Source organism: Ochotona princeps, chromosome 1, assembly GCF_030435755.1.
Source record: "Ochotona princeps isolate mOchPri1 chromosome 1, mOchPri1.hap1, whole genome shotgun sequence".
In the NCBI taxonomy this organism is placed as follows: domain Eukaryota; kingdom Metazoa; phylum Chordata; class Mammalia; order Lagomorpha; family Ochotonidae; genus Ochotona; species Ochotona princeps.
The window spans coordinates 118,648,428-118,668,428 of NC_080832.1; the positions used below are offsets into that span (position 1 = coordinate 118,648,428).

The following is a 20,001-nucleotide window of genomic DNA, read 5'->3' on the forward strand; positions in this document are numbered from 1 at the left end:
ATACAACAATGCCTTGAGTAATGAAATGAAATGGGTTGTTATATATAAAGCATGGTACATTAAAAATGGCAGGTGTTAATTATACGGTTACTAGAATATAAAGTCTATGAGACTAGGGCCTTTGTTTTGTTAGCAGCTATATCCCCAATGTCTGGAATAAATCTGTAACCTCAAGGCCAGTGTTGTTTTAGGATTCTTGTTTAATAGATTGAGATGATTAAGGCTAAAAACTGGGGCAGACTACTTGGCAAAAATGGTCCAAGATTCAAGTAAAAACCTGTTCTGAGTCTAGTATCTTTTCATTTAAACTGATTTGTGCTATTCTCATTCAGGCCACTCAAGTTGGTTCCTTCCTTGAATAAACTGAGTGGTTTTTGTTTATTTATTTCATTTATTTTCCCTCCTATATTACGTGCCTCCATCATTTAATTAATCATGTGTACAGTATTCTTCATGAGACAAAATGGGATGATTTAGGTAAAAATACTTCCAGTGCATGCTCTTTCTTAGGTTTTGTGCATTTTTACATAATTTTGTTTCTCTACAAATTGTGTTTTAGATCTTGGGATTTCCACAAGAACAGATCCAGAGGGAATTATCAAACACAGATTCTTTGAATAGTTAAACCTGAAATGGCTGCAACCTTGGCCCTTCCGATTGCAAAGAGGCTAAGAGGACGACTTCTGGCCACAAAGGTAAAGGAGAAGCAGAAGGACCACACCTGTGGACAAGAATCTTCCTGTCAGGAAATGATCCTCATACCGGGGAGATCTTTCGCAGGCGCTTCAGGCAATTCTGCCACCAGGAGACACCAGGACCCCACGAAGCCCTTCGAAGACTGCAGGAGCTCTGCCATCAGTGGCTGAGGCCAGGGAGCCACAGCAAGGAGCAGATCCTGTTGCTGCTGGTGCTGGAGCAGTTCCTGAGCATGCTGCCTGAGGAGCTGCAGGCCTGGGTGAGGGAGCACCACCCAGAGTGGGGAGGAGGCGGTGGCTGTGCTGGAGGATTTGGAGAGAGCTGGAGGAGCCAAGGGAGCCGGTATGATGTTGGGAGAAAGGGAGTTTGTTCTTGTAGGAACAAGTATGTGATTTCAGTGCAGCAAAAGGAGGAAGGGAACGGAGGAGGAGGAAGAGTTCTTTTTACACATGACTAGATCTGTTATAGGGCCGTGAATCTCTCTGCCTTTGTTTCTTCTCTAGCTTCTTGGGCCTTCTTTTTCTCTCCAGTGACCCCGAGAAGGCCCTGACTGAATCTGATTCCCAATTGTCCTTAATTTCTGCCAGGTTCCAAAACAAGCCCACATACAGGAAGACCTTACAAAGAAGACAGCTATAGGTGTGATTCAGGAGGCAGCAGGTGGCCAGTCCCCAACCTTGGAAGAGCAGCTTCAGGGTCACTTGCAAGGTATGTGCCCAGTTCAGGATACTGGCAAGGACTGGCATTTTCCCCGGAAGCCTTCTTCAAAAGTTCAACACACTTATCTAATGTCTGCTGTGTACCAGGCACTACCAGATGTTGGAGAGACAGTGGTGATTGAACAAAGCAATAGGCTGCCTGCTCTAATAATTATAGTCTGATGGGAAAAGCAGAAAACAAGCAGTTATAACACAGCGCATCTTTTCTGTGGGGTCTGGGGTTAACTGAGGGTGCAAAAGTAAACAAAAGTGTTGACTTGTTCCATTCCTCTGCTTGTCCTTGCTACTTTTTAAAATGTTATCTTTGGAAATATTACATTCGTGTGGTCCACTTACTGTTTCAGATGGTGAAGCTGGAACTCAGAATGCAGAATTTGCCCCAAATGAGATCTGGGAAGAAGTGAAATCCCTTGTTGTTGAAATAACCACAAAACAAAATGGTGATATGATTTGGGTTCCTGAACGTAGAGATGCCTGTGACCCTGAAGGAAGACGTGAAAGGCAGCAGTTAAGCTCTTCTATGGAGAGACCATATTATTGTGTTGAGTGTGGCAAAAGCTTCACCCAGAATTCCATCCTTATCGAGCACCAGAGAACACACGGGTGAGAGGCCCTATGAGTGCGAGGAGTGTGGGCAGGCCTTCAGCCAGTGCTCGGGCCTGTTCCAGCACCAGAGACTGCACACCTGGGAGAAGCGCTACCAGTGCAGCATCTGTGGCAAAGCCTTCAGCCAGAACGCAGGGCTCTTCACCACCTCAGGATCCACAGCGGGGAGAAACCCTTCCAGTGCGAACAGTGCAGGAAGCGCTTTAGCCGGCGGCCTGTGCTGGTGAAGCATCAGCGAATTCACACTGGTGAGAGACCCTATGAGTGCGAAGCATGTGGCAAGAACTTCATTTACCACTGCAACCTTATCCAGCATCGCAGAGTCCACCCGTGGCTGAGCTCAGCTAGCTGCTTGGATAAGGTAGGGCAAAATTTCTCAGCATCAGACCACTAGCCTAGGGAGCAAGGATATGTTGCTTAGTTGGTTTCTGAGAGAGCAAAAATCTTGGGAGCATAAAAAGTTCCAGGCAAAGCCGGGGAGAATGCGCTCATTCTTGCACTGAAAGAAGTGCACAGGTGTCATAGATACAGATGTCCAGTTCTCTGGGATTTGTAACATCCATGGCCTTGTGGTGCTGAATACTGCTGATTCTACCAGATCTTCTCCAGACCCAGTTTAGCAGGCACTTGAATAAGACATTTTCTAGATACACTTCAGAAAACTTACTTTGCCTTAAGTAAAAGACTCCTTAAATATGTTAAAAGGTTATAGGCAGCTCATATACAAAATAATGTCAAAGACATTTTGCTATTGAGAAATGGTTACAGTAGTAGTGATAGCATTTTTAAGCTAGCTGACTTCTTTCTGTTCATGTGGTATGATAATCAACTTTTTTTTCTAAAAGATTTTATTTTTATTGGAAAAGCAGATATACAGAGAGGAGGAGAGACAGAGAGGAAGATCTTCTGTCTGTTGATTCACTCCCCAAGTGGCCACTACAACCGGAGCTGCACCGGTCTGAAGCCAGGAGTCTCTTCCATGTTTCCCATGCAGGATATTAGAAAGGATATTATAAATTATATAATATTATATTTAATAACTATTCATTATATTTAATTTATAAATTATATACTATCGTATTATATAAAATAAAGAGTATTAGAATGAGAACATAAAAGTACATACTGAAACTCTGAGTTTTAGGCAAATGAATGGTGACCAAAGAGAAAATAAAAAAATACATTATACCATAGATTGAGACATTATAAGATAGTAAGATGGAGAGATAGTGTACTACCAAAAAAGATGCTTCATTTTCGTAATAGTTTCCAGAAATCTGCATGTCTGAACTGGTCCAAGTGTCTTAAGTAGTGGAATTGTCTCAATTCCTTTCACTCTTACTATTTTTCATAAAAATGAGAATAGGGTAAACAGCAGAACTTACAAATAGTGGTAATTGTTAGGTCTCTTTGAACCCACCCCCATTTCTGTCTGCCAGCTGCTTCTGCTTTATCATTGTGCAGTGATACAAGCTATTTATGCACTTCTCAATGTAGAGTCACTTGTTTATTTGAAGTGAAGTTTCCAGGCCCCCACCTTTAAGGCAGGGCCTGGGAATCTGCATTTTAACTAGCCTATCAGGAAGTCTCAGAGATAAGGTTAGTCTAACTTGTCCAGCATGAAACGTGAGAGAATAAAAAGTGCTATTAGTAATTGCAGCTGGTGATTAATAATGAGCCAAACTTTATAGCCCCCCCACTGATGACTTTTACGATAGGCAGTATCTTTTCAATATGGAAACACAAAATCAGACAGAGAATGAGAAAGAATACAGTGTTCACAAAGCCAAGGCAGAACATACCTGAAAGAGGATGTTGAAGAGTTGTTTATAGTTATGTGGACCAGGGAAGCTACAGCTTTGTGGTTTCAAATAACTCCAAAAATAGATTTGCTGGATTACATAAGAAAGGGCAGGATGTGTCTATAAAAACAAAACAAAGTGACTCCAACACCCCCGCCCCCAAATAAAACGTAACAGCTTATTTAGTCATCACCTAAGATGAAACTGTTGGGTGAATGATTCATCAGACAAGATGGACAACATCCTAGTAGCACTAGAACCTTCAGTGGTTTGCAGCTCAATGGAAGCGCAGTGGTGTCCAGCTTATAGAGTGGGAGATGAGCACTGGATCGGAAGTTTGCAGGAATGTGACAGAGGGTGACATTTCCAGCAGGGCGCTAGGATGAATGCAGGTCAAATATTGTGCCAAAAATTATCACATTTAATCTGTAGAACTGTTGGAGTTGGAGCTTTCTTTATAAACTACACAGTAGCAGAGACAGATTGTGGTAGCTGGCTTTGTCTCCTTTTCCAGCATTTGCCTGTAGGTCCTTCCCATGGGGTGAAGATGGTACTCATTTTTGCTGCCACCACCTTCTCTGAGTTTTTTTCTAATTCATTGTAGAAAAATACATAGGAACATACACTCAAATTGTCAAGCTCTCAGATTTATTTTCTTTATTTAATATTTTATTATTTTTGAGCGAACACTTTTCATTTACATGATAGTAAAAGGCTTAGTTTGCCACTAAATAAAGTGTTCAACAAATAAAAAGACCAGTGCGGCAGGAAAATAGATAAGGACTATTCAGAGATTTCAAACATGGACAGCAAAAGTGTCCCTCTTTTGCCCCTTTTCTTGCCTGGGTGCCTTGGGGTAGCACTGCCAAGGGTGGAGGGACAGCTGAGCAAATTGCTTATGGCAGGCTATAGCAGACCCAGGGCTCTTTGGGCTGGAGGGAAGGAGACATTCTGGTGCCCTGTGTCTAGATCCCACCATTACCCATTCCGTGGGCCTGACTGGGCTCAAAGATGGTGGTTGGGTTCTAACTGAGGAATCTGCCTGAAGGCTCCAGAAAAAGACCCTGAAGTCTGGGACCTAGAGGCTGGAATAAAAGGCCAGGTAGGATCTGTCAGATGACAGTAATAAGAAATAAGGAAGAGAAGTCAGCCCAGGGAGAGCCCTGATCTCCCGTCCCCCTGAGCTAATGGTCCTGAGGAGGCTATTCAGTTGGCGAAGGCGTGACAGGCATTGAAGGCGGATCACTGAGAAAGCGAGTCCTCCAAATTTCCTAGAGAAAAAGTGGAGGGTGGGGCAGGGGGTTGGGACAGTGTGGGAGGGGAAGCCAGTTGGTGCAACAATCCCATGACGTACTTCTAGTATCTCCCACGGCTTGGGAACCAAATACTACATTCCTGAGTACCCCTCGGCAGAATTTAGCTTCCTTTCCCTTACAGGGTCGACTGGCTGTGCAAGAGATCACAATACCGTAGTTCCCCGGGGCTCTTGCCTCCTTTTCCCAGGGCTGGTTCAGGTTCCCCTCCTCGGTGTAAATCACTGGAGTCTGACCTTCAGATGTTTTGATTTCAAGGAACGGAACACAGCGCTGTGCTAGATCCATGCGGACCCCAGCTTCTCAGAGAACGTCACAACTTTAGCATGGAGACCTCCAGGGATTCATTAGCTGCTTGATAAAAGTATCCTGTAGTGATGGCCATGATATTTGTACTGTAGAAATTTAGTACTTTTAAAAAGTATTGTATACTAATTTGATACACTTTTGCAAAGAAATAGTACTATGTGGAATTTTGATGAATAATAAATTCATAAATTAGCATATTCATCAAGCAAACATTTCTTGAGTGCCAAAGATGTACCAGGCTCTAAGTCAGAAATAGAGCACCCAGTCTTGGACTCTGAACTCCCAAAACCATGAGCTTGTCCTAGGTATTTTGTTGTAATAACAAAAGGCTGTAGATTTCAAGCAACTCAGCTAAGCTTAATGTAAAAGTGGCTGAAACGCCCCCGAGAGGTCTTCATTATTCTGAAACAAAGAGGTGGTCTGTGATGGAAATCCAGTGATCCATCCATTTGTATTACCATTTACAAAGTGGAATAAAGATTTAGACTTCAATTTATCAAGGCTGTAATCTATACTTAGAGACAAGAATGAGGCCAAAGTCTTGAGGCTTCTTTATGCCTACCCTATAGAGCCCCACCTCTATATTCTTTGATTATGACAAATGATTCCTGTCATTTAAAGCCTACTTAGTTCTAATGATTTTCATGTGTAATTTCATCTCATCCTCTGAGTAGACTCCTTTCTTCTTTCAGTGAACTAACTCCTTTTAAAATATTTGCTTTCTCCATATATGCTGTTTCTAAGGTATAAATGTGCTCTCCTGAAGTCATGTCAGAAACCTAATGACAGATGCAGTGGCATTAGGATGTGGGGCCTCTGGGAGAGACTCACGAATGGGACCAGTACAGTACCCTTATAAGATCAGGGGTCCCCTCCCACCATGAGAGGGTGTAACAAGAAGAAACACTCTTGGGTGATGGACCCTCATGAGACTCTACATCTTCTGCACTGTGAACTTGGACTTTCCACCCTCCAGAACTGTGAGAATCAATACTTGTTTTGTATAAATCACCCAGTTTATGGCATTTTTGTTACAGCAGCCCACAGAGATAAAACCCAAGCATTTTTTTTTTTTAGTCTTTCCTGATTTTTCTTTTCTTTTTTCAACTGGGCCATTTATGAGTGAGTTGTAGACACCATGAAACTTTGCTCCTAAATATATACATCCTGAACAAAATGACAATATCAGTAATTATGCAATATAAACTAATTCTATCATATTTAATTTCCCCTTCCATTCTACTACCACTACCACCACAAATAAAAAGCATTAATCTCTTCTACCAGTTTTTATATTTTTCTGCTTCTTTAATTACAGTTAGTTATAAATGCTGGAAATCTCTGCCACTGGGTTCTTCTTTTCTTGCCATGTCTTTGGCACCTCTTTCCCCTCCTGAAAGCTAAATCCTCCAGAAAATCAACAAGAAATAAAGCCAATATAGTGGTAAGGACCGCCTTTGCTATTTTTAGAGAATGAAATTAATTGTGTGCGTTTTTTAAATTGCGCTTATGTTAAATGCCAGCATCTACTACACTTTTCCCACCTACTTAATTTTGTTTTTTATGCCAAGCAGCAAAGCTCATGAAATGGATCAAGTCTCAGACAAGAAGAGAGGCCTGGCTCCCTAGGCAGTCAACCTAGAACAGATAGATAAGTATTCCAAATGAGAGCGGCTTTCTGTAAATCTTGAGTAGTTTTTTGAATGGTTTCATTTTTAGAGTGTCTCTGTCACATCCTCTCATGTGTACTGTGATGCTTCTTTTCTAAAAAATGATTATCATTACTGGTAATTATAAATCAACTTAAGAGCCATTAGCCTTGGGCCCAGCGGCATGGCCTAGCGGCTAAACGCACCTAGGATCCCATATGGACGCCGGTTCTAATCCCGGCAACTCCACTTCCCATCCAGCTCCCTGCTTGTGGCCTGGGAAAGCAGTTGAGGACGGCCCAATGCATTGGGACCCTCCACCCGTGTGGGAGACCCGGAAGAGGTTCCAGGTTCCCAGCATCGGATCGGCGCGCACCGGCTGTTGTGGCTCACTTGGGGGTGAATCATCGGACGGAAGATCTTCCTCTCTGTCTCTCCTCCTCTCTGTATATCTGACTTTGTAATAAAATAAATATTTTTAAAAAATTTTTTTTCATTTATTTTATTGGAAAGATTTACAGAGACAAGGAGACAGAAAGACCTTCATTCACTGGTTAACTCCCCAGGCGGTGGCAATACTCAGAACTGAGCAAATCCGAAGCCAGGAGCCAGGAGCTCCCAAATCTACATTTTTATACCTATCCATTTGTCTCACTTTGCCATTGAAAAGGCTTAAGATGGTGTCTCCTTGCTTTCAAATATGTGTCTTTTTCTCATTTCAGTTGGCTTCTGACTGTGCTTTGGGTTCATTCTGTGACATCCACCAGTCTTCATATCCTCTTGACAACTCATGCCAAACCACCTCACTCTACGGCAGCTCTGTTATCTATATGCTAAAACAGTTGCCTCTTACGTGTGAATCATTCTCACTCCCTTGAACATTGGTTGTGCCTTCAATATTTAGAATATTGGTTGCTTCAGATAGTGGTTCTAGAATCAAATGTAAACATGTGTGTCCAAAGTTAAGAAGCACATAAAGAAAGGGAATGACACAAGAATCTATCTTACAAACCCGACAGAGAAATTTCCTAGAAACTGAAGGAAAGAATAGGAAATCAGTGAATGCACCCCATGACCAAGAAAGTAAAAAATCTGACTTCGTGGAATAGCAGGTTAAGCTGCTGTTTACAGTGCATCAGTTTGAATCCCAGCTGCTCATGGGCCTGGGAAAAGGAGCAAAAGATCACCCAAGTGCTTGGGCCATTAATCACACATGTGGGAGACCCAGAAGATCCTGGCTTTGGCCTGGCCCAGTCCACACTGATGATGCTGGCCACTTGGGGGTGTGAACTAGCTGATGGAAGATCTCTCTCTCTCCCTCTCCTCTCTATAGCTTTGACTTTCAAAGAAATAAATCTTCAGACAAAGCCTTGGAACATGGTATAATTGGAAAGCCTTCACTCCAACCAAATAGAAACCTCACTATCATTGAAGAAGGCATACTCTAGGAAACATTTTAGTTCAAACAGGGTCCTATTTAAGAAATGACAATCCGTACTAGAGTAAAATATAATAAATGTGATGAGACAGAGTGATCTTTGGAAGATCAGTCTTGGGGAACATGTTTGGCTTAAGTTGCTGCTTGATACACTGCTATTCCATATTGGAGTGACTAGTTCCTTTCTCATCCAGCTTCCTGCTAAGGCATACCCTGGGAGATAGCATTTGGCAGCTCAGGTCCTTGGTTCCCTGCCATCCATATGGAAGACCATGTTAGAGTTCAAGTACCTGGATATGGTTGGTCCAGTCCTTGATTATTCCAAGTATTTGGGAAGTGAAACAGATGGAAGGTGTCTGCCTGCCTGTCTTTCAAATAAAATCAAGATTTTTTGGTTACATTTAAAAATGTTCAAATTAACATAATACTTGCAGATTTTTATGAAATACAATGCTAAAATTCAAAACATGTGCACAGTGCAAATCAATCATTGAGGCGATTTTCTTTTCTATTTCCCTTTCCTTGTGTTTGGAAGCTATGGGCTCCTGTTTTCCAAGGGTTTTTTTGACATGTTTTATTCACATTACTGTGAATTATAGTCACCCCACTGCATTTAGAAACATAAGAACTCTTTATTGGTATCTGGCTTTGTACCCGTTAGGCAATTTTCTACTATAACTTTCTGCCCTTCCCCTTTTCTCAGACTCTAGTGAACACTAGTCTTAGTTCAGATTGACTGTTTTCACTCCCACAGATGAGCAAGAACATGCAATACTTATCTTTCTATGTCTGAATTATTATACTTACCAGACTAATCATCTCTGACATCATCCACTCTTCTGGAAATGTCAGGATTTTCTTGTGGCTGAATAATAGCCTTTTAGGTACACATACCACATTTTCTGTTTTTTCTTTATCAAAAGACACTTAGGTTTATCCTAAATCTTGCCTTATGTGAATAAAATTACAGTAAAAGTTTAAGTATCTCTTATGCTGATTTCACTTCCTTTGAATATGTGAGTAGCATACCAAGGTCTCCTGGTTTTCTGAGAAACCTTCATCTAATTCTCCAAAATGGCTATACTAAATTACATTTCCACCAACAGGTCGAAGGGTTCTCTTGTCTCCATTCATTGTCAGCCGTTATTATTTTTGTCCTTTTCAGAGTAACCTTTCTAATTTGAGATGTTGTCTTCTTTGTGTTTTTTTGCCTACATATCCCTAAGGGCTGTGAGCATTTCTTCATCTATCTGTTGGACATTTCTGAATTTCTTTAGTGAAATGACTATTCAGATCCTCCATTCATTCCTTTGGTGAACTGCTTTTGTTGTATTTTTTTTTTTTTAAAGATTTTATTGTTATTGGAAAGCCGGATATACAGAGAGGAGAGACAGAGAGGAAGATCTTCCATCCGATGTTTCACTCCCCAAGTGAGCCGCAACGGGCCGGTACTCGCCGATCCGATGCCGGGACCAGGAACCTCTTCCGGGTTTCCCACGTGGGTGCAGGGTCCCAAAGCTTTGGGCTGTCCTCGACTGCTTTCCCAGGCCACAAGCAGGGAGGTGGATGGGAAGTGGAGCTGCCTGGATTTGAACCGGCGCCCATATAGGATCCCGGGGCTTTCAAGGCGAGGACTTTTTAACCGCTAGGCCACGCCGCCGGGCCCTGCTGTTGTTGTATTTTTGAGTTGCTTACATATTCTAAATATTACTAATATGTCAGACAAACGACTTACAAATACTTTCTCCTACTTTTCACTGATGTCTTCACTTTGTTGATAATTTCCTTTGCTATGCAGAGGCTTCTTAGATTGACATAATCCCATTTGTCTACTTTTTTGCTTTTTTAGCTTGTATTTCTTTGGATTTATCCAATCACTGCCTATTCTGATGGCTTGAAATGTTTCCCCTAGATCTTCACCCAGTAGTTTCATAGCTCCAAGTCTTCCGTTCAGATCTTTGATTCCTTTCGAGATGATTTTTGCTTGTGGAGAGCCTTTCCCAGTGCCACATATTAAATTAAGAATTAAAGATCAGTCTTTAGTCAACAGAGAAAATTAACACAGGCATGAAACATTGGGAAGTCCCTAGTTTTTAAGGATACCAGTGATCTCAAAACCACAATGGAGAGAAATGGCGTGGTGATAGTCACTGTTAGGCTGCATTCATCAGTCTCTTGGTTCAGCATCAGATAGTGCAGGAGTCAGTTTGTTTCCTACACTTCCCATCCCTCCTTAATAAAGCCTAATGGGAGGAGTTTAGATCATGACAATCCTGCCGTCATGAATAAATGAATATTAGTTATGAAAGGGCTTGGAGCTCCGAGTTGGAGCTCATGTTCTCCTGTGCTTCTGTCTTCTACCACGGGGCAATGCAGTTTGAAGTCCTTCCGTTCTGGACTTCTCAGCCTTCAGCAGTGTGATTGCTATCAGAACCGGGAGACCTACCTTTACTTTAGACCAAGAGCGCTGGAGAAAATGGATGAGCGCGCTAGTAATGGGCGATTCCTGCAGTTCCCCAGTTAACCTTTGGGTGTCTCCTACGGCAACATCATCGAAGCACTTTCAACGTCAGGGTGAGCCTAGGGATTTCTTTCTCTTCAGTAGGGTCTGCCAGCCTTCACCACCCATTAGGTCAGGTGAAGGGGGGGCGACCATGGCCTCGCCAACAGGAGAAAGAGAAACAGTCAGGGTGGGCCCGCGACCGGAGACGCCACCCGTTTTCTCACGGGCGCACACGCGGATAACTGACCCAGGAGAGCCCTTCCTGCCCCCATCCTAGAGCTGCTGCCCAAGTGCGCCACGCGCGAACTCCATGACGGCTTCCGGCCTTTGTGGGCCGCTGTTGGCGGGTGTTGGAGCCTGAAGGAGTGGGGTTCAAGGCTTTGGCCGTTTGCTGGGAGAAGGCAGAGCTCTGCTGGCCTTCTCGGGCTGCGGGTGATCGAACCTGTATTCCAGATGCTGGGGGACAGTGGGTGGGGATTGCGGGGTTCCCACGGCCTGGATCCTTGGTCCGGACCCCCTGGCTATGCTTGGAAACCTCTCCCTGCCCGAAGGTCATCCCCCCCCCCTTCCGCACCTTTGACTGAGTCAAAGGTGTGCACCCTAAACTTGCCGGTTTTGTTTAGGGATTTGGGCCTCAGACTTTTATCCTGGAGAACACTCGCGACATTTCAGGATTCTCCTGGGTCACAGACATAGGCCAGCATCCCAACGACCCAAGTGACCCACTGGCTATATTCGGACTTAGAATCACAGAATCACAGAAAATGAAAGTTGAAGGAATCCTAACGAGGAAATTCTTAAGCCTTTTTAAAGATTACATCTGGTGAAATAAATGCATGTTGATTTTTCAGCTTTTATGATTTCCAAGTTCCTAACAAACATTTGGACATTAAAAAAAAAAAAAAAAAAAAAAAAAAAAGAGCAGGGCCCGGCAGCGTGGCCTAGCGGCTAAAGTCCTCGCCTTGAAAACCCCGGGATCCCATATGGGCGCCGGTTCTAATCCCGGCAAGCTCCACTTCCCATCCAGCTCCCTGCTTGTGGCCTGGGAAAGCAGTTGAGGACAGCCCAATACATTGGGACCCTGCACCCGCGTGGGAGACCCAGAAGAGGTTCCTGGTTCCCGGCATCGGATCGGCGCGCACCGGCCCGTTGCAGCTCACTTGGGGAGTGAATCATCGGACGGAAGATCTTCCTCTCTGTCTCTCCTCCTCTGTATATCTGGCTGTAATAAAATGAATAAATCTTTTAAAAAAAATGAATAAATCTTTAAAAAAAAAAGATGCAACCAAACAACTGTCCCAAACTTGAATTGCTGTTAGGGGCTTATTCTCAATGTCAGTTTTATTAAACTTAGTTCTCCTTTATTTTAGAACTAAATGAAAATAAGTTTCCTATTTACATGTGTGAAACAACTTGATCCCTTTTCGTCTTTTTTCACTCCTCCTCTCACCTTATCTTTCTGTTTTATTTATTCTATTTATTAAAAGGGCTATTTGTATTATTTACTTTCAATTTTCCCCTTTCACTTTTCTTTCCTGTTTTATTTTTCTTTCTAAATTATGTATTTTCCTCTCCCTTGGGCTTTTAAAAAACACTTCTTTTCCCTCTCTGGTTTGTTTTCTTTCTTTCCCTTCTCCTGGAACAGTAGCCTAGTGGCTGAAGTTCTTACCTTCCATGTGCCAGGATCACGCTGGTTCCCATCAAACTCCCTGCCTGTGGCCCAGAAAAGCAGTCCAGGATAGGCCAAAGTCACCCTGCACCTGCATGGGAGCTCCAGAAGAAGCTCCTGGCTCCTGGCTTCAGATCAGCTCAGCTTCAGCTACTGCTGTGGCCACTTGGGAAGTGAACCAGCAGATGGAGGGTCTTTCTGTATCTCCTTCTCTCTGTGTATCTGCCTTTCCAGTAAAAATAAATAAATCTTTAAAAAAAAAAAAAAAGGAAGAACAAGGAGTAGGAGAAAGAGAAGAAGTGGCAGTAAAAATAGCACATCTTCAACTGTTAATAGGGAAAATTATTTCCGGTAAATATTTCTTGGAAGGGCAGCTCTACATGAGGCACTGTTTCCTTTGACCTTAGGGAACAGGTAGGATTAGGGCCAGCTCCTACCTACAAAGGTCATTTCAAATTTAAGTAAGCCCGGTGCGGCTGCTGTGAACAGTGCCCCCTTATGGTCTCTGGTAGCATAGCAAGTCTGTCAGCTGCATTTCATTTTTCGGTAAGTCATAGTTGGAGGCCCTTTTGTGCTTCACGCTGTTTCTAGTCATGAACATTGAGAAGGTCTCTCAGGAAATCGATAGCTCAGCAGCAGATTCTCAGCCTGGTCTTTCTCGCTCTCTCTCTCTCTCTTTTAAAGATTTATTTTAATTATTTAAGAAGTGACAGAATAACAGAGAAAGGGACGTTTTATCCTCTGGTTTACTTCCCAATGGCTATAATGTCCAGAGCTAGTCCAGGCCGAAGCTAGGAGCCTGGAAGTCTATCCAAGTCTCCCACATGGGTGACAGAGGCCTAAGCGCTTGAGACATCTTCTATTACTTCCTCAGAAAGCTGAGCCAGAAGTGGGATAGCCAGAACCTGAATCATCTCTACAATATGGGATGCCAAGGTTGCAGGCAGTAGCTTAACCCGCTGTACCAATACTGGCCCCTCTCTCTTCTTTTTATATTCATATTTTTTTCTCTAAATTCTGGCTGTGTTTTATCTGAGATCACTCAATTTAGTTCTTCTAATAGTTATCTTACTCTGTACTCAACTCCCTTCTATTTCTTTTACCAACCAGACAATGCCACTGTCTTTCACTTGGACTCTGTATTCCCTCCTTCAGTAAATAAACCTTTGTACCTTATGTCTACAACTCACTGTTAGAGGTGGAAAAAAGGGTATACACTTAAAAAGAGACAGATTAATAAGTAAATAATATGGAAAATGTGGAAATAATATGGGAAATTGTTACTGCTTCCTCTAGATTTTTTTTACATACTTAATTTTTTAAATGAAAGTCTGTGTTGTTTAAAACCAAATTTGCATTCTGTGCAACTTCTCCAGCCATCTAGTCTCTTCCTCTACTCTGAATTAGACTGTCACTATTATTAGTTTCTTGTATTTCTTCCTATAGATTGTTGTCTATATACACATCTTTCATATTGAAACAATTGTATTTTCTTCTATTTATCATGGATATGGTAGAATCTCACTTTTTAAAAGTGTCTTAACTGGGGCTCAGAAGAAGCTCCTGGCTCTTAGCTTTAGATTGACTCGGCTCCAGCCGTTGCAGCCGTTTGAGGAGTTGGCCAGCAGATGAAGCATCTTTCTCTGTCTCAGCTTTTCTCTGTAAATCTGACATGCCTTTTCAATAAAGATAAATACATCTTTAGAGAAGTTTCTTAACTGCTTCTTGATGTTAAAATGTATGAGTATACCAGTTTTTAGCTAGTTCCCTGCTCATATTATTTTACTCCAGTAAATTATGTTGCAGTGAATAACTGTACATGTGAATGTATTTTAGCATGATTACTATATGTGGAACTACTAGGTAAAACATTATATATTGTAATTGGATAGATATAAAATTCCCTTCTAGATAGGCATGGATCTGGATCGATTCATACACCTGCAAAGAAGGTGTGATATTTATTTCACGGGCACAGTGTTACATAAAACCAATTAGATAAATCTGACCGGTGAAATATTGTATCTCAATGTTGTTTAAATGTGCTTTTCCCTGGTTGTGAGTTGGAACACCTTTTCTTTTGTTGAAGTATTATTTTGTTTGCTTTACTGGAAACCATCAGTTTTCCCTTTGCCCAGTTTCCTATTATGTTACTGATCTCTGCCTTCACAATTGTTGGCATACTTTATAAATAAGGCCCTTCCTATATTTCTTTTTTTTTTTTAATTTATTTTATTGTATTGTTGTTGACAATCTTTACATAGTTAATTACGGTTTTAAAAAAAGGCTCAAGGGGTATAGGGAAGTGGGTAATACTATTATGTCCATATTGTTTCCATCATGTATCTGAGGTAAAGGGGGATATTGAAGGAGAAGCCCCACCCGGTCTCCCGCCCACCCCAAGTCCCGAATGTGGGGCATGCTCTGAGATATTTGTTCAAGTGGTTTTAATAGTTCTCCAGTTATGAATCGCTGCCAGTTTCACTCGATGAGGTTGTCCACTGATTGATATGGTCCATCATAAAGTCTCTGTTTGCCCCATATTTCGCTGCCAACATATAGCTGAGGTGAATGATTGACCTGTTCTGTCTTCTGTCTTTTCTTGGTTAGAGTTCTGAGTCCAGCAGTTCGATTGGGGAGATCTCCAAAGAAACTTTGAAGTATTCCCAGACCAGATTCTTGTATGTTCTAGCAAGCACAGGGCCCGGCACAGTCTATCACCCCTATCAGCTGGTGGTTTCAATTGCTAGGTTGGTTCTGTTTTCAGTCCCGACTTCCACTGGAACCAATGGGTGTTGCAGTCCAGTCTGGTTCTGCCCAGCACATACTCGGCCCTTACATCAACCAGTGGGAGCTGCAGCCTAGTCGGGGCGACCCACAATAACCCCCACCAGGCCCGCCCCCTACCCTGATTTGCCAGTATGTGTAGCAGTAGACCAGTCTGTCCCCCATCCCGTTTGGCTCTTGTACTTGTCAATGGGTATTAAAGCTTAGTTCCATCTAACCAGCACCAGGCCCAACAATTTGTTATAAACTTTATTAGTTGCTATAGAAATATTCCCATATATGAGTTTCTATAGAAATTATTCTTTTGGGCCTGGCAGCATGGCCTAGCGGCTAAAAGTCCTCGCCTTGAACGCACCGGGATCCTCTATGGGTGCCGGTTCTAATCCCGGCAGCTCCACTTCCCATCCAGCTCCCTGCTTGTGGCCTGGGAAAGCAGTCGAGGATGGCCCAAAGCCTTGGGACACTGTACCCGCATGGGAGACCTGGAAGAAGCTCCTGGCTCCTGGCTTCAAATTGGCTCAGCTCTGGCCGTTATGACCATTTGAGGAGTGAACTAGCAGATGCGAAAGATCTTTCTCTGTTTTTCTTTCTGTTCATAAATCTGATCTGCCTATCCCATAAAAATAAATAAAATCTTAAAAAAAACATGCACACTGGAAATATACATACTACTTGTATTATGGAAACTAGAAAACATTTCTTATTTGAATTCAGACGACTGAAATTTTTATTCCTATGAGGAAGAAAACCAGATGGTCAAGGATGTTTAATGGAAAGCAGCCTTAAAAGTTAGCTTATTAAGGGCTGCGGGAGAGGACGTCTAGCTCGGATCCCGAACCCAGTCCGCCATGTGCCCATGGCTCATGGCGGGCTGGGCCCGGACATGCCTGGGTGCGGCCTGCTTCCTTCTGGGGTGAGTACGCCGAGGGGGGAGGCCTCCGTGACTGGGCATGTCCGGGACCCACCCAACACCCTCATTGGGTGGTGGGTGAACGGGATTGGGGAGGGGCGCAACCTCGGGCCTGCAGGATTTAACTTCCGGCTGCCAGAGGCGAGCCGAGGGCTGCGGGAGAGGACGTCTAGCTCGGATCCCGAACCCAGTCCGCCATGTGCCCATGGCTCATGGCGGGCTGGGCCCGGACATGCCTGGGTGCGGCCTGCTTCCTTCTGGGGTGAGTACGCCGAGGGGGGAGGCCTCCGTGACTGGGCATGTCCGGGACCCACCCAACACCCTCATTGGGTGGTGGGTGAACGGGATTGGGGAGGGGCGCAACCTCGGGCCTGCAGGATTTAACTTCCGGCTGCCAGAGGCGAGCCGAGGGCTGCGGGAGAGGACGTCTAGCTCGGATCCCGAACCCAGTCCGCCATGTGCCCATGGCTCATGGCGGGCTGGGCCAGGGCGGCCAGTGCGCCATTTGGCGCCAGGCTGTGCCTACTGACCGCCCGGCCGGGGAGCTCTGGGGTATTGGACATCTGAATCGCTGCTGAGATAGCTCTAGAGTGACCCCACTATTTCTGGGATCTGAGTCAATCCTAAAGATTCCCAATGCCAGTAACTCTTCCTTTGAAGAACTTCCAATCCCTTAACAATGCTGAGCTTTGAACACCTATCAAGTAAAAGATAAGCTCCGGCTTGTGTAGCAGGCTGGCACCTAATGGTCCTCGGAGCAACCACGTGCAGGTGTGTGATTTACAGCTAGGAACGGTCCCAATCTGGGAAGCCACAGCTGGGATGAGGTTCCCACCAAGGGGTGTATGTGCTGGAATGGGGGCTGCGTTCTATCTAGGAAACAGTTGCAGTCACCCGAGGCACTAGTGTGGGCTGGGATTGGATGCACCAGGCCGGTTCAGATCCCAGCACCATCTGGTGTTATGGAGAAACAGGGTAGATGTGGGACTGACTAGGCTGGGTCTCAATCCCCTTCTGAGCCATGTGTGAGCTGTATGTGGGTATGGACGAGCCATGGCTGGGCTGAAACATCCAACAACAAGAGTCAGAATGGGGTGAAAGCCAGCCAGGAAAAGCCACTGTTCCTGCTAGGACAGGAGGTGAACTGAGTAGGGTTGGCTCAAGAACCCCCTGGCAAGCGCAAAATCTGGCATTGGGAGGGGTTCTGATGGAGGAGCCTGGGCAACTCCTCTGGCAGGACACAGTCCCTGCAGGTAAGCGCGAGAAGCATGATTGGAAACAGCCCAGAATAGGCCATGGAAAGTTTCCCACTGGCATGCATTCGGCATGGGTCAGGAGCAGGCCAGGCTGAATCAGTTCATGTCATCCTCTGGCAAATCCGATCACCAGAACGGAGTGTGGAATGGGCCGGGTTTGGTTGCGACAAAACCAGTACACATTCTGGAACGCCAGGGCGTGGTTGCCTGTACTGGATATGAATGCAACACCCATCCAGCACACGTGAGATCCAGGAAGGGAGGGGCAGAGCTGGCGGGGGGGTTAAGGGGCTGGTCCCCTCGCTGGACAACCACTCCCACTGGAGAGCGTGGGCTGGGATAGAGACAGACACGACTAAGCAAGGCTACAACACCTGTGCGCTGCATGTGGACAAGATCAGGGCCACAGCATCAGCTGGCAGAAGCTGGCACTGGGGACTAATTCTGTCGAGTCAAATCACAGGACCACCTAAAGAGTGCATAAACCGGGACAGAGAGACCTGGGAGGGAAAAAGTGGGTTCCCCCTTCTTGGGTCACTATTCCCGTGGGAGGGCATGAAAACTAGGACGGGGGCTGGGATGGCTAGACAGAGGCACTCAACAACATCTGTGAGGGCTGGATGGTTGAGTCGATTAGATAGAACTAAGCTTTAATACCCATTGACAAGTACCAGAGCCAAATGGGATGGGGGACAGACTGGTCTTCTGCTACACAAATTGGCAAACCAGGGTAGGGGGCAGGCTTGGTGGGGGTTATTGTGGGTCGCCCCGACTAGGCTGCAGCTCCCACTGGTTGATGTAAGGGCCGAACCAGACTGGACTGCAACACCCATTGGTTCCAGTGGAAGTCGGGACTGAAAACAGAACCAACACAGCAATTGCAACCACCAGCTGATCAGGGTGATGGACTGTGCCGGGCCCTGTGCTTGCTAGAACATACAAGAATCTGGTCTGGGAATACCTCAAAGTATCTTTGGAGATCTCCCCACTTGAACTGCTGGACTCAGAATTCTAACCAAGAAAAGACAGAAGACAGAATAGGACAATCATTCATCTCAGCTACATGTTGGCAGCGAAATATGGGACAAATGGAGACTTCATGATGGACCATATCAATCAGTGGACCACCTCATCGAGCGAAACTGGCAGTGACTCATAACTGGAGAACTATTAACTCCACTTGAGCACATATCTCAGAGCATGCCCCACATATGGGACTTGGGGTGGGCGGGAAACCGGGTGGGGCTTCTCCCTCAATATCCCCTTTTACCTCAGATACATGATGGAAACAATATGGACATAATAGCATTGCCCACCTCCCTATCCTCCTGAACCTTTTTTTTTTTTTTTCTTTTTTTCCTTCTCTTTCTTGATTTTCCTTCAACTATAGTTAACTATGTAAAGATTGTCAACAACAATACAATAAAATGGATTATACATAAAAAAAAAAAAAAAAAAAAAAAAAGAAAAGTTAGCTTATTAGGCCTGGCGGCATGGCCTAGCGGCTGAAGTTCTCGCCTTGAACGCGTTTCTCTGTCTCCTCCTCTATGTATGTCTGACTTTGTAATAAAAAATTTTAAACAATAAAATAATTTAAAAAAATAAATCTTTAAAAAAGTTAGCTTTTGGTTGAAGTTCTCATCAAGAATAACTACCCAGGAGATTAGGCAATGAGACCGAAGCCATCAGACACTAATAGTAGAGTCTAAAACCATGGTATTTGAGTTAAATATTTGACCTGACTCCACGAACCTGGAAGAAGTGTGAATTTAGCAGGGAGAAACTTCGATGCAGTCTGCAGAACGTTGGAAGGAGCAGGATAATGTCTACAGCTCCGGCAGGTGTCACTTGCTTAATACAAAAGGAACTAAAAGGTCCAGTACCCAGATGCTAAGCATTAAAGGGTGGATCATTTTATTCTGACTGAATAAGTGATTTTAACTTAATAACTGCCTAATTATAAAAATTTTCTCCCTAAAGAATACCAAATTAACTTCAGGGAGAAATGAACTGAACAATGGAATTCAATGGATGGCGCATATTCACAATGATATAAAGTCCAAGAAATACAGGGCTGGTCAAGAAACAAGGATCCCTCCTTTCACAGTAACCCCATCTTCACCCCTACTCTGCCAAGCCCATGTACTTGGCAAAACAAAACAAAACACTAAATTGTACTAAAACTATACCATTTCAGAAATCAGACACAACACAAGGTTTCTTTTTTTATTATTATTATTTTTAAGATTTATTTTTATTACAAAGTCAGATATACAGAGAGGAGGAGAGACAGAGAGGAAGATCTTCCGTCCGATGATTCACTCCCCAAGTGAGTCGCAACGGG

The 20,001-nt window shown here is 44.0% G+C and overlaps 1 protein-coding gene across 1 annotated transcript; it reads left to right on the forward strand.

Annotated features, from left to right (window-relative positions):
- Window positions 1–632: 632 nt before the first annotated feature.
- On the forward strand, window positions 633–2,415 carry LOC101527022 (zinc finger and SCAN domain-containing protein 23). The gene is given in 8 exon segments (XM_058670210.1): window positions 633–735; window positions 738–972; window positions 974–1,034; window positions 1,075–1,080; window positions 1,284–1,428; window positions 1,760–2,009; window positions 2,011–2,159; window positions 2,162–2,415. Coding segments are annotated over 8 exon segments (1,203 nt in total).
- The last annotated feature ends 17,586 nt before the right edge of the window (window positions 2,416–20,001 follow it).